The sequence below is a fragment of the Xenopus laevis genome, chromosome 2S (genome assembly GCF_017654675.1).
Source record: "Xenopus laevis strain J_2021 chromosome 2S, Xenopus_laevis_v10.1, whole genome shotgun sequence".
Taxonomy (NCBI): domain Eukaryota; kingdom Metazoa; phylum Chordata; class Amphibia; order Anura; family Pipidae; genus Xenopus; species Xenopus laevis.
This window is the reverse complement of record NC_054374.1, coordinates 5,196,555-5,209,760: the sequence shown is the minus strand read 5'-3', so window position 1 is coordinate 5,209,760 and position 13,206 is coordinate 5,196,555. Positions and strand designations below refer to the sequence as shown.

The 13,206-nt window shown below is 40.7% G+C and overlaps 1 protein-coding gene across 2 annotated transcripts in view; it reads right to left on the bottom strand.

Annotated features, from left to right (window-relative positions):
• Window positions 1-13,206, bottom strand: part of taok1.S (TAO kinase 1 S homeolog) — a 74,972-nt gene that overhangs the window by 4,234 nt on the left and 57,532 nt on the right. For both annotated transcript variants that reach the window (NM_001086009.1, XM_018248003.2), the window contains 9 exon segments: window positions 478-690; window positions 1,899-2,138; window positions 2,720-2,923; window positions 4,093-4,221; window positions 5,375-5,611; window positions 6,878-7,012; window positions 8,138-8,341; window positions 9,183-9,350; window positions 12,172-12,253. In NM_001086009.1, coding sequence (NP_001079478.1) covers window positions 478-690; window positions 1,899-2,138; window positions 2,720-2,923; window positions 4,093-4,221; window positions 5,375-5,611; window positions 6,878-7,012; window positions 8,138-8,341; window positions 9,183-9,350; window positions 12,172-12,253 — 1,612 coding nt within the window.

Genomic DNA, 13,206 nt, shown 5'->3' with positions numbered 1-13,206 from the left:
GAAACTGACAATATGTCTAGCCCCATATCATATTTCAAAATTAAATATAAAAAACGTCTTTGCTCTTTTGAGAAATGGATTTCAGTGCAGAATTCTGCTGGAGCAGCACTATTAACTGATGTGTTTTGAAAAAACACTTTTTTTCCCATGACAGTTTCCCTTTAAATGCATGGATCATTGCTTTTATACGGCTGCCGAATCTCTCTGCTGGTACAGTAAGTTATATTTATAAAATAAAGCATTTCTTGCCATATTCAGAATTTAATTCTACTTTAATACCCGTTTACCCCTTGGCTTCTGAAGGGGGGGAATATTTAGATTATGGTATCAACATATAAAATGTATATAGTAATAAAGAAACAATAAACAAAAAAAAAAAAACCTACAATATTACTAGATGACTAGAGACGTGACATATCCCAAGTCATCTTTGGTAATGATAAATATAGGTCTGAAATAGGCTAGTGTAGAACTCACAGCTTGTGTGGAGAGCATCTCATTGATACTATGGTCGTACTGCTCAGCCAGTATTGCCAACTTGCGAGTCTGCTCCTCTTTCAGCCGTTTCAGCACTGCCTTGTGTTCATTCTTTGGAGTCGATTTCAAGAGGTGATTCCGTAGAGCTTTATACTGCCGGGTTTGGATCTTGCACGTGTCCTGGAACTGCTTTTTAATCTGCAGCTCTTTGGACTAATTAAGGAAGATATTATTATTATCAACAACATTCTCAAATATACAGAGAAAAACATCTGTCAATGCCACAGAGGTCCTCTACTGCGACCTGATCTCCCTACCTGATAAACATATCCAATATAAAGTTATCCACCAATTATCTATCACTCCTATAAAGCGTCAGAAAATGGTCCGACAATCTGAGGTAAGGTGCCCGAGATGTCGATTACCTGAGGCATCTTTCCTACATTTGCCGTGGCAATGTACTCCAATACATATGTTTTGGCAAAGGGTGAAGAGATACTTGGCAGACAATCTGTCATTCCCACAAGTGCGCTCCCCTGAGGTCCGTCTACTTGGATTAGTAGAAGAGTTACTGCCCGTAAACTCGGCCAGGTCGCTCATGAGAACAACCCTATATTATGCCAAGAAAGTGGTAATTATGGGTTGGATGGGCAACAACCCTCCCTCAGTAGCTCAATGGATCAATCTAATTAATAAATCCCTTCCATCCATTAAACTTACCTAGCTAGAGGTTGCCCTGGAAAATTCAAAAAGATATGGGACCCATGGCTAGACATTAATCCACTTGAGCTCAAAGAATCCTAAGGTTTATGCCAGCCAACCAGACCAATCAAATATTAAGGTGCAATGTGTTGTTCACAAGCAAGGTGTTATGTAGGATTTCGATTTGTTATACAGGTATAGGATCCCTTATCCGGAAACCCGATATCCAGAAAGCTCTGAATTACGGAATGGCTGTCTCCCATAGACTCCATTTTATCCAAATAGTCCAAATTTTTAAAAATGATTTCCCTTTTCTCTGTAATAGTAAAACAGTACCTTGTACTTGATCCCAACTAAGATATAATTAATCCTTATTGGAAGCAAAACCAGCCTATTGGGTTTATTTAATGTTTAAATTAATTTCTAGTAGACTTAAGGCATGAAGACCCAAATTACGGAAAGATCTGTTATCCAGAAAACCCCAGGTCCCGATCATTCTGGATAACAGGTCCCATACCTGTACCAAGTATTGATGATTATGTACTCTTTATTTTATCGCATAATGGACACACCAAATGTTGACTCTTAATATTATCTGTGAAAAAAGTTGTTGTATGTACCCCCCTACCCACACCCTTGAAAATCAAATAAAGACTTAAAAAAAAAAATGGAGTGCAATAGGGACATCAGCCCCTACTGAATTAAGCAGGGGGAGGTACCTTTAAACTCTTCGGTTGCTGTCGGACCTCCATAACATGCTTTCGCCTTAATTCCCGCTCCCGTCTCTTGTTGTATTCTAGCTGGTTTGTGAGTTCAGTTTGGTGCTGTAACTTTATAAGTTCACAGCGCATCCTTTGAATAGTGTTGAGATGGCGAAACTCGAGCTCCTGCATGGATTCATGCTGCCGCAAAAGCATGGCGTGTTCCAGATCTTTCTGGGTTTGCCTTTTATTTAACTCCTAAAACAAAAAAATATTTTTTTTATTACAATTAACAAAATAAAGGGACAATTACTTATTTAAACCATTTACAATTGCTTTTGTAAGGATATGCTGCTTTACCATGGCTGCAAAGCCTTAATTGTAAAGGCATTATGCATAAGTACAGGCAAAGTCTGCTCTAATCCTGTAACCCTTAGAAACCATCTAATGGCGTATGTATAATACAGGCGAAGACGAAATCAGCTGCTGTGGGTTATAGGGCTAGGGTCCCCAATCTTTTATAAGGGTGAGATACATTCAAATGCAAAAAGCATTGGGGCACATACACAAGCATTCCGCAATTAAAAAATTTGCAAGGTTTTTACCTGCAACAACAATCTTATGTGCCAGTGTGCCCTCTTCTTTTGAGGCCACTGGGATCAACATTCAAGGGGTTGGTGAGCAACATGTTACTCACAAGACTCTGGTTGTCGATCACTGGGCTAGGGCAAACCTTGGCCATGTTTATGTATAACCCTTAAAGGTGTTTCCATACAGTATGTGAGTCTGTTTTTTGTAATACAACCTGTATTCTAAATGCAATGCAATATGTGTTATACCTCTCTAACCAGGTCCTGCTCTAAATTATGTCGACTCAGGAGCATTCGTCTCTTAAAACGACGACACTCCAACTCTAGATACTGTCTCTGACGACGCAGAAGATTGGCTTCCTCTTCGGCCTGAAAATGTTGGAAATTCTCTTTCTGTTTGGAGAGCCATTCCTGCTTCTCTTTCTTTGGCGTACTCTGGTTTTCATTTAGCTCCTATTGTGGGAAAACATAAGGATCAAATGTAAATTTTAACAAAAAGCAGGGACAATAAAAAATAGCCGGACCAGTGCAGGTAAACTGCACAACTAGTTAAACAATTGGATACTGTGCTTTAAACACAACAGATACACTAGATTTAGAAATCCAGCAATCTACAGTTATGAGTATTTCTGCTAATTTGTGTGTACGAACATGTAGATCTAAATCACTGATATGGTGTTAAGCTGGTATTTTTGGCATGGTGTGGGTTTGTTAACCTGCAGACTATCAGTTCTTCATGAAATACTAGTGCCTTATCTGTCAAACACCAATACAGATATTGTATTGTAATTATTAGGGATGCACCGAATCCAGGATTCGGCCTTTTTCAGCAGGATTCGGCCTAATCCTTGTGTCTGGCCGAACCAAATCCGAATCCTTATTTGCATATGTAAATTAGGGGCTGGGAAGGAAATAACGTGACTTTTTGTCACAAACAATTTTCCTTTCCCGTCTCTAATCTGCATATGCAATAGGGATGCCCCGAATCCAGGATTCGGCCTTTTTCAGCAGAATTCGGATTTGGCCGAATCCTTCTTCTCAGCCGAACCCGAATCCTAATTTGCATATGCAAACTAGGGGTGGGGAGGGAAATCGCATGACTTTTTGTAACAAAACAAGGATGTCTAAACTGTTTTTCCTCTCACCCCTAATTTGCACATGCAAATTAGGATTCGGTATTCAGCCAAATCTTTCATGAAGGATTCGGGGGTTCGGCCGAATCCAAAATAGTGGCTTCGGTGCATCCCTAATATGCAAATTAGGATTCGGTTCGGTATTCGGCCAAATCTTTCACAAAGGATTCGGGGATTCGGCCAAATCCCAAAAAGTGGATTTGGTGCATTGCTAGTAAATATATATATAAAAAAGTAATCAATATTTTTAGTATTTGTATATTTCATACATGTTATTCTAAAGACTAAATATTGCATGTACACAGACTGGCAGAAGCTACTTTACTAAGCAATATCAAGAGACAGTAAACCTGTTCTTCAGCCTTTCTAGCCACACTATTAACATAAATATAAACTGCCTTTTTATGCCATCATTCAGAAATCCAATATTAATGAGACTCCAGTCCACTCCGGGAACAGAGCAAGTATAAATGTTAAAAGCAGACTTACCTCTTTTAGTTGTTCTTTGCGCAGTTTATATTCCCGCTTTTGTGATTCCAGAAAGCTGTTTAGCTCTTTTTTTTGTTGTGCCTGAATATGCTGCTGGAACTTCTTTTCCTCGTTTGCCATTAACTTTAACTGTAAGAATAAGTAACACAAGCAAGTCAGTAATTATACTAATTTTTTACCTGAGTTCCTGTGAATAACAAATGCCAAGATCAGTTCAAATGCCATGGATTGTATCACTGCATCACGTGGGGCCCACAAATGTGCCCAGAATCATGACACAATATGAATTTGAGCTGTCACCTATGCTGGTCTTCTGACTGTTTGGTTATAACCAGGGAATCCACCATGGAAGATCTATCTGTTCAGAACAGACTTGACAGAACTACTGTAAACCATACCTGGATTTACATGTTTATTATATAGGGTCACCTTAATTTGCTTAAACATGAAGTGCTAAACGCTTATCTATTTTCCTTTTACTTCATTTTGGCTAGTTACTAGAAGTATCAGATGGCACTGCATGATGCTAATAGGGTGTGGCCAGCTCATTAGGGACAACAATGGCACCATCCATATCAAGTTTGTATTACAAAATGGGTTTCTGCTATGAAGCTACTTACGTGCACTTCTTTTAAATGACTAACGTAAAAATGCAAGGCACTACATTATAGGAGACGTAAAGGCATCCTGCACTTGGGGGTGCCAAATGTTAGGCACCCCAAGTGATTGTATTGACTTACCTGAAACCCCGGGCTGGTGCTCCTATCAGCAGAAAACGGAAAACGGGGTTATACCAGTGAGCACCACAGAGCAATTCTGTTCTGTCTTCTTCTTTCTTCGAATTTCCTGGGGCAGACGCATGCGCAGTAGAACGAAATAGAGACTTCTAAGTTCGGCTTTTCGGTCTAATGCACATGTGCAGCGTGAAGAAATTGAAAGATGGAAGAGGATCGCTCCGTGGTGCTCACTGGTATAACCCCGGGCCTGTGCCGTTTTCTACTGACGGCCCGGGGTGTCAGGTAAGTCAATACAATCACTTGGGCGTGCATAACATTTGACACCCACAAGTGCAGGATGCCTCTACGTCTCCTATAATGTAGCGCGTTGCATTTTTATGTTAGTCATTTAAAAGAAGTGCACGTAAGTAGCTTCATAGCAGAAACCCCTTTGGCACCCCAAGTGCAGGATGTCTTTCCTTCTCCTTTAATAATGTTGAGAGCTTTTGTATGAGGTCTTTTGTTTGTGTAAGTTTCCAAATGCAGGACAAAAAAAAAAAAACCACCTCTTTCTCCATAGCTGCCTGGTGTTTTTTAACAAGTTTTTCTATTTCTGCTGCAAAGTTATTCCGCTGGGTTTCAAGGTCTTTATCAAGCCGGAGACGATGCTCATCCATCTCAGCCTTCAGCTTGTTCTCCAGTGCCATCAGCTGCTTTTGATGTTGCCGCCTCATGCGTTTGTAGCCGGACATCTGTTCACGGAGTTCCGAGTCTTGCTCATGTTCCTGGATTTGCCTAGTCACCTACACAGAAGCCCAAACACATGTTACCACATAAGTCTCCAGTCAGCAAACTTCATTATGTGACTAGTTAACAAATTAATCAAGACTAACCACTTGAAAATTTGTAGCCATGTCCCAAAAGATTCCTTATCAGCCCCTGTGATAGATCTGTATAAAGTCGATGAGAAGCAATTGTTTTTCCCCTATTTTTTTTTTTTTTTTAAGTCAATGAAATGACTACAATCTTCCCACATATGACCAGCTCAAGGCTAATGTTACAAAAGGCTGTTCATCCATCCATAGTAATGGAGGTATGTTAGCAAAGAAACTGCCTTGTGAAACATTGGCCTAAGTCGGTGTCATGTCTGAATTATACAAATACACCAGCATAAGGTAAGGATGAAGCAGTACTTAAAGGAGAACTAAACCCTAAAAATGAATAGCTAAAAATGACATATTTTATATAGTGAACTTATTGCACGAGGCTAAAGTTTGAGCTTGTCAATAGCAGCAATGATCCAGGACTTCAAACTTGTCACAGGGGGTCACCATCTTGGAAAGTGTCTGTGACACTCACATGCTCAGTGGGCTCTGATTGGCTGTTGAGAAGCTAAGCTTAGGGCTCGTCACTAATTATACAGCAGAAAATGAGCTTCCCTGGCTGTAATATAAGCTGATGCTACAGGTTTGCTGATTATTCAATTCTGATGCTAATTGCACTGGTTTCTGTGCTGCCATGTAGTAATTATGTGTATTAATTACTAATCAGCCTTATATTGTGACATTTCTATTCTATGTGTACTGTATATTGTGAGTGGGTCCCTAAGCTCACTAAGTGACAGCAGCACAGAGCATGTGCAGTGAATCAGCAGAAAAGAAGATGGGGAGCTACTGGGGCATCTTTGGGGACACAGATCTTTACTGCTAAAGGGCTGTGGTTGCCTTGGGCTGGTACAGAATCACAAAACATCATGTACAACATTGATTGCCTACTTCTTTACTTAAGCTTTAGTTCTTTAATCACAGGCTACGAATAGTACAGGTCTTACTCCTGTATGGGTGGGTCATGGACGTGTTTGGGTGAAATAACCACCCAAGGGGCACTATCCGGCAGCAGGTTAAGAACATCGACCCGGGGGGACTCTGCCAACTAGCTTGTATGGGACCCAAACAATTTTTTTTTATTAAAAAAAAAAAAAAAAAAAAAAAAAAAAAAAAAAAAAGAAGAAGAGTCTGCATTTCTGGTAGAGTCATTGTAGTAAGGCCCCACTTGCATTAGTTACTTACCAGGGAGGCCGTGCGTATGGTGGCAAAGTGCTCACGGTTGCGATAATGAGACTTGTGACGGGAAACCTGGGGAGGAGACTGCGGTTCTGAAGGTCGCGTTCTAGGATCTGGTTCCTCGGGGTAGTTTTCTTCTTCCTTTAGATAATGTTGAACAAAGGAAAAAAGTATTTGGAGGTGTCACACATCAAGCAAAGTTTTTCAAAGAAAAAAGTTATATACAAGAGGATTGAGGGAGGCAGGTAGGGAGAAACAAAAACAGAAATAACAGGTGCCAGGAGCCAGTATGTGCACTGCCACAATCAGTTTGCAATAAGTTATACATGCAAGCAAAAATTTGGTTATGTGGGGGGGGGGATATACTCACAGTTCACCCCAGTCCACTGGTGCATATCCACGAAACTGCAACAGTTGTGAGTCCCTCCAAAAACAGTCAAAATTATTAAAAATTGCAAAAATATTTATTAGGACATAGTAGAAAAAGGCCTAATGGTTTTGTGCCTGTTCGGGCACTTACTAACAGGCACGAAATGTGTTTGGCCGTTTTCTACTATGTCCTAATAAATATTTTTGCAATTTTTAATAATTTTGACTGTTTTTGGAGTGACTCAACTATTGTTGCAATTTCGTAGGCAGGTAGGGAGGCCGAGTCTCATGATGCTGCTCTCTGCAGCGAGCACTGGATTTTTGATCCCAGGGGCACAAAGGGGTACACTCTTAAGCTGCTTAGAGCCCCTGCACATGCAATCCCAGTGTACGGAATTTACACTGAGAGGCACATTTATCAAGGATCGGATTACGAATTCATGTTTTTAAAAACTGCCCTAAACTCGAAATTCAACCATTCGAAATGTATTAATACAATCGAATAGATGAATTAAACCGACCCAAAAACTCGAATCGAATTTAAAAAAACTAAATTCGAGTTTTTTCCCCCCCAAAAAAAACTTGAATGTCAGGAAGGCTGCAAACAACTCCAAATTGATCCCTGGACCTCTCCCATTGACTCAAACAGCAGTTCTGCAGGTTTTAGGTGGCGAATAGTCGAATTTCAATTCTTAAAGAGTATAAAAAAACAAAACGCTTTGACCATAGAAAAATGCAAATTCTAATTTTCAATTAAACCCTTGATAAATCCGCCACTGAGTCTCCGTTAAGAGAAGAAATATTCAGGAAAAGATTAGATGAATAATTGGGATCCTGTATCTGTAATAAGCAACAAAGTATTACAGTGGTAGTGATTCCGGAGATTTGCACACTCACTGGTTTTAAATGAATGACAGAGCTATTTGACATCACAGTATGGTCTCCCTCCATCATGTCCAGCTCACTCTTGTCATCGGAGGCATCTGGAAGACTATTCACACTACTGCTTTGGCTACTGGCACTGATGGACATGCTAGGAATGGACTGATTACTACCAATGCTGTTTACGGTTCCTGTTCGACCAACTCCGTGTTCTTGCTCCTGAAAACAAAAAAAAGTCAACGTAAGGACAATTATCAGGTGAAACTCTTCTCCGAGGTCTAGCAATTTTCCGAGTACATTGGCTTTAGAGATATAGTAGCAGATATAGTAACAGTGGATGCAATTTTCACAGCATATAAACTTCGCCACGCTGGCTGGGGTCACGACAGGACATAAAGCAAAAGATTATATTGTTCCTTTAGGGCAGTGAACCCCAATCGTGAGCTACATGTTGCTCTCCAACCCCTTGGATGTTTCTCCCAGTGGCCTCCAAGCAGGTGCTTATTTTTGAATTTCTGACATAAAGGCAAGTTTTGGTTGTATAAAAACCACGTGACCTGCCAAACAGATCCTCCTGTTGACTTTAAGTCCACATAGGAGCTACTAATAGCCAAGCACAACCCTTATTTGGAAGCCCAAACTTTTTGCATGCTTATGTTGCTCTCCGACATTATTTTACACTTGAATGTGGCTCACGAGTAAAATAGGTTGGGGCCCCCTGCTTTAGGGTAAGGGCACATGGGCAGATTCTGGGAGATTAGTCGCCCCGTCGACAAATCTCCTATTCTTTGGGGTGACAATCTCCCCGACCTGCTTTCCCACCGGCAATAATGAAAAATCACCAGCAGGATGGCACTCGCGGCGATTCGTTTTCTGAAGTCGCTTCGCGAGGAAACATCGGACGACTTCGGAAAACGAATTGCTGCGAGTGCCATCCCACTGGTGATTTTTCATTATAGCTGGCGGGAAGGTAGGGGAAGGCAGTTAGGGGAGATTAATCTCCCCGAATCTGCCCGTGTGCCCTTACCCTTATGATGCAGACGGTCAAGAGACTTTATACCTCATCCTCCTCTTGTGTTTCCACAGCTGGTCCATTGTGAGCCTCTTGGAAAAGCAGCTTCTTCATTTTACGGTACTGTAGATTATCCAGCTCTCTCACTGCATCCTTCGTCCTCTGGATCAGGTCAATTAACACTGTTTCTGGTCGCTCCCGTAGGACAAACATGTGCTGTAAAGACAAATGTTAAGCAATGATTTAGTGGTTTGGCGCACTATGTTTGGGTACAGAATCGGTGCATTTTTGCACACCAAGTACATACAGTAAATTGTAAAAAATGTTCACGTGCAAACGAAACACTGGGTTTATCTAACCATTTAAGGGTCAGGGCACACTCTCAGATTTAGGGAGAATAGTCACCCGGCGACAAATCTCCTCTTCTTCAGGCGACTAATCTCCCCGAACTGCCTCCCGCTGGCTAGAATGTGAATCGCCGGTGGGGTGGCACTCGGAGCGGAGCTCGCCCGAAGTTTCCTTATGCGGCAACTTCAGGCGACATAGGAAAACAAAGCGTTCAGAGTGCCATCCCGCCGGCAATTTACAGTTCGGGGAGATTAGTCACCCCAAAGAAGAGGAGATTTGTAGCCGGGCAACTGATCTCCCTGAATCTGAGCGTGTGCCCTGACCCTTAAAGTGCATAACAGTACAAAGAATTAATAAGCAACTAGTGTATCTCCTCCCTAAAACACTATAGAAATCATCTAAATGATGAAGTACACCCTACCTGGTGGCTTAGTAGCATACCAAGAAGAAACTGGAAGTTTACTAAAAGGTTTAATGGATGTGCTCGGATCACGTGTTTTTTATATTTCATTGGAACCATTATTAAGTAAATACAGCTAAAATAATGACCACTTTCCTTTACCACTGATAAAATTATGTTTAAATGTTTAAATGAGCAACTTCTGCTTCAGTCTCTGTAAAATTACAATAAATGACACGAATGAGAACTTCGATAACCTGCTCATGGAAATATGAAATGATACCACTTCAATGCTCAGCCACTAGGTGGCAGTGTGATTTGCATACATGAACAGCTTTTAAAGGGGATGTAAAGTCAAAAAACAATATTGAAGGTACTGCTCATAAAACCTAAAAAGAAACATATTTGCAATGTAGTTCAATTAGATATTTTGTACCGTTTTAATAACCGATTTTGTGTAGCTGAATTCACTGTTCGGTTAGTGCTGTGCTGGCAGAGGTGATACATCCTGACCAGTCCTATACAATCCCCGTCGGACAATTTTTGATAATGTTTTCAGCAGGATTTGGCCAAATTGATTGTCTGGCCACAATGAATCTAAAAAAAATCATGTGACTTTTCAAAGCACGCGGTTCTTTTTCCCCTTGGTTTCTAGGAATCAGTTCTGTTTGGTTTTCAGCCAAACAAAGGATTCATGGTTCGGCCGAATCTTAATTCGTTGCATCTCTAAATCCTAACAATGTCTGTAAAACACTATCCGAAGTGACATAATTTGATGGCTGATTATATGCTGCCTTAGTCTGTAGCTGAAGGGTGGAAGATTTTGGGCAGCAATAAGAACTATAGACAAACAGTGGTCTTTAAGTGTGTTTAAGGCTAACTGTGAGTTATATGAGTTTGCATTTTCGGCGACAAAATCCACTCCGTGTGTCTGAACCCTGACCATTACCTCTGAGAGCAGACGCAGTGGATGCAAGAGGAGCGGCCATTTTCCTATCTGGCAAACAACAGCCCAGTGTGGCACTAGCCTAAAGGTGCCCATAGACCTAGAGACCTGCTTGTTTGGCGATGTCGCTAAATGAGTGGATCTCTCCCCGATATGCCCACATTGAAGTGGGCGATATCGGGCTGATCCGATTGGATCATAATGCATTCGAAAAGGCCGGTCGGATTGCGGGGCCACATAAACACAGGCCTGGATTTGTGGAAAGGCCACCAAGGGCTGGGCCAAGGGCGGCAGGATTTTAGGGGGCGGCATGCTGCCCAACCACACCCACATTGGTTCAGAAACACTGGGGATGCCTAAAAGTTAAAATCGTTTTTTAAATTTCCCATTCGACAATCCCAATTGCTCTAGTCCAGACGATGAAAATCTGCGTGAATAAAAGGGAAGGAACTGGTGCGACAAACGTCAGCAGGGCCTAGTGATGCCCGTTATGTAAATCCGGCCCCACATAAGCGCATAGATGCGGCCGCAATCCGCCTTAAGTTTCATGAAGGCCAATTAACAAATTTACATTTATGCCTGCCAACACTGAGCACATTGTTGGTGACTGTCCTATTGCAATAACCAACTTTAAAGGAACAGTTCAGTGTGAAAATAAAAACTGTGTAAATAAATAGGCTGTGCAAAGTAATAAATGTTTCTAATATAGTTAGTTAGGCAAAAATGTAATGTATAAAGTCTGGAGTGACTGGATGTGTAACATAATAGCCAGAACACTACTTCCTGCCCTTTCAGCTCTCTAACTCTGAGTTAGTCAGCGGCTTGAAGGGGGCCCACATGGGACATAACTGTTCAGTGAGTTTTCAGCATTCAGTTCAGATTCAAAAGCAACCGATATGACCCATATGCCCCCCTCAAGTCACTGATTGGTTACTGTCTGGTAACCAATCAGTGGAAACCAAGAGAGCTGAAAAGCAGGAAGTAGTGTTCTGGCTATTATGTTACACATCCACTCACTCCAGCCTTTATACATTACATTTTTGCCTAACTAACTATATTAGAAACATTTTTTTTTTTTATTTACCCAGTTTTTATTTTTATACTGAACTGTTCCTTTAAAGGAGGGGTTCACCTTTAAGTTAACTTTTAGTATGTTATAGAATGGTTAATTCTAAGCAACTTTTCAACTTTTTATAGTTTTTTAATTATTTGTTACTTTCTTCTGACTCTTTCCAGCTTTCAAATAGGGGTCACTGACCCAGTCTAAAAAGTCAAGTTATTTACAAGCATTTATTGTTATTGCTACAGTTCTCCTTGGTTCTCACATTACAGACTATACTAACCTTCAGCAGCTCATCTGATGTTGGTCGGTCTTGTGGGATTTTATGGAGACACGAATCTACAAAGTTCCGGAAGTAATCAGACCTACAAACGTAAGCAAATTAAAAAAAAAAAAAAAATCAATTCACTTTATTCAATATGAACAACCAAAAAAAAAAAATACTAAAATGGGCAGCTCATTTTTACATGAACTTTTTTGCTACAACTACAAATATATCTAGTTAAAGGAATTGTTCAGTATAAAAATTAAAAACTGGTTAAATAGATAGTCTGTGCTAAATAAAAATGTATCTAATATAGTTAGTTAGCCAAAAATGTAATGTATAAAGGCTGGAGTGACTGGATATGTAACATAATAGCCAGAACACTACTTCCTGCTTTGCAGCTCTCTTGCTTTCCACTGATTGGTTACCAGGCAGTAACCAATCAGTGACTTGAGGGGAGGCCACATGAGTCATATCTGTTGCTTTTGAATCTGAGCTGAATGCTGAGGATCAATTACAAACTCACTGAACAGTTATATCCCATGTGGCCCCCCTTATAGTCACTGACTAACTCAGAGTTAGAGAGCTGAAAAACAGGAAGTAGTGTTCTGGCTATTGTGTTACACATCCACTCACTCCAGCCTTTATACATTTTTGGCTAACTAACTATATTAGAAACATTTTTATTTTGCACAGACTATTTACCCAGTTTTTATTTTCACACTGAACTGTTTAAATGAACCCAATAAGGCAGGGGCGTAACTATAGAGGAAGCAGACCCTGCGGTTGCAGGGGGGCCCAGGAGTGTAGGGGGCCCAGTGAGACCCTAATTAATTAGCAATTTTAATATATCTTGGTAAAATAGGCCAACTTATGAATATTTTGGGGCCCTAAATTGAATTTGCTATGGGGCCCAGTAACAACTAGTTACGCCACTGCAATAAGGGCAGTTTGTATGTCCATAAGACTTTGGAAAGGTCACTCTAAAGTTAGTAAATCCCTCAGTGGGGAGCAGTATCTGTTATAGACATGATCTCATGGCAGTTCCCCATC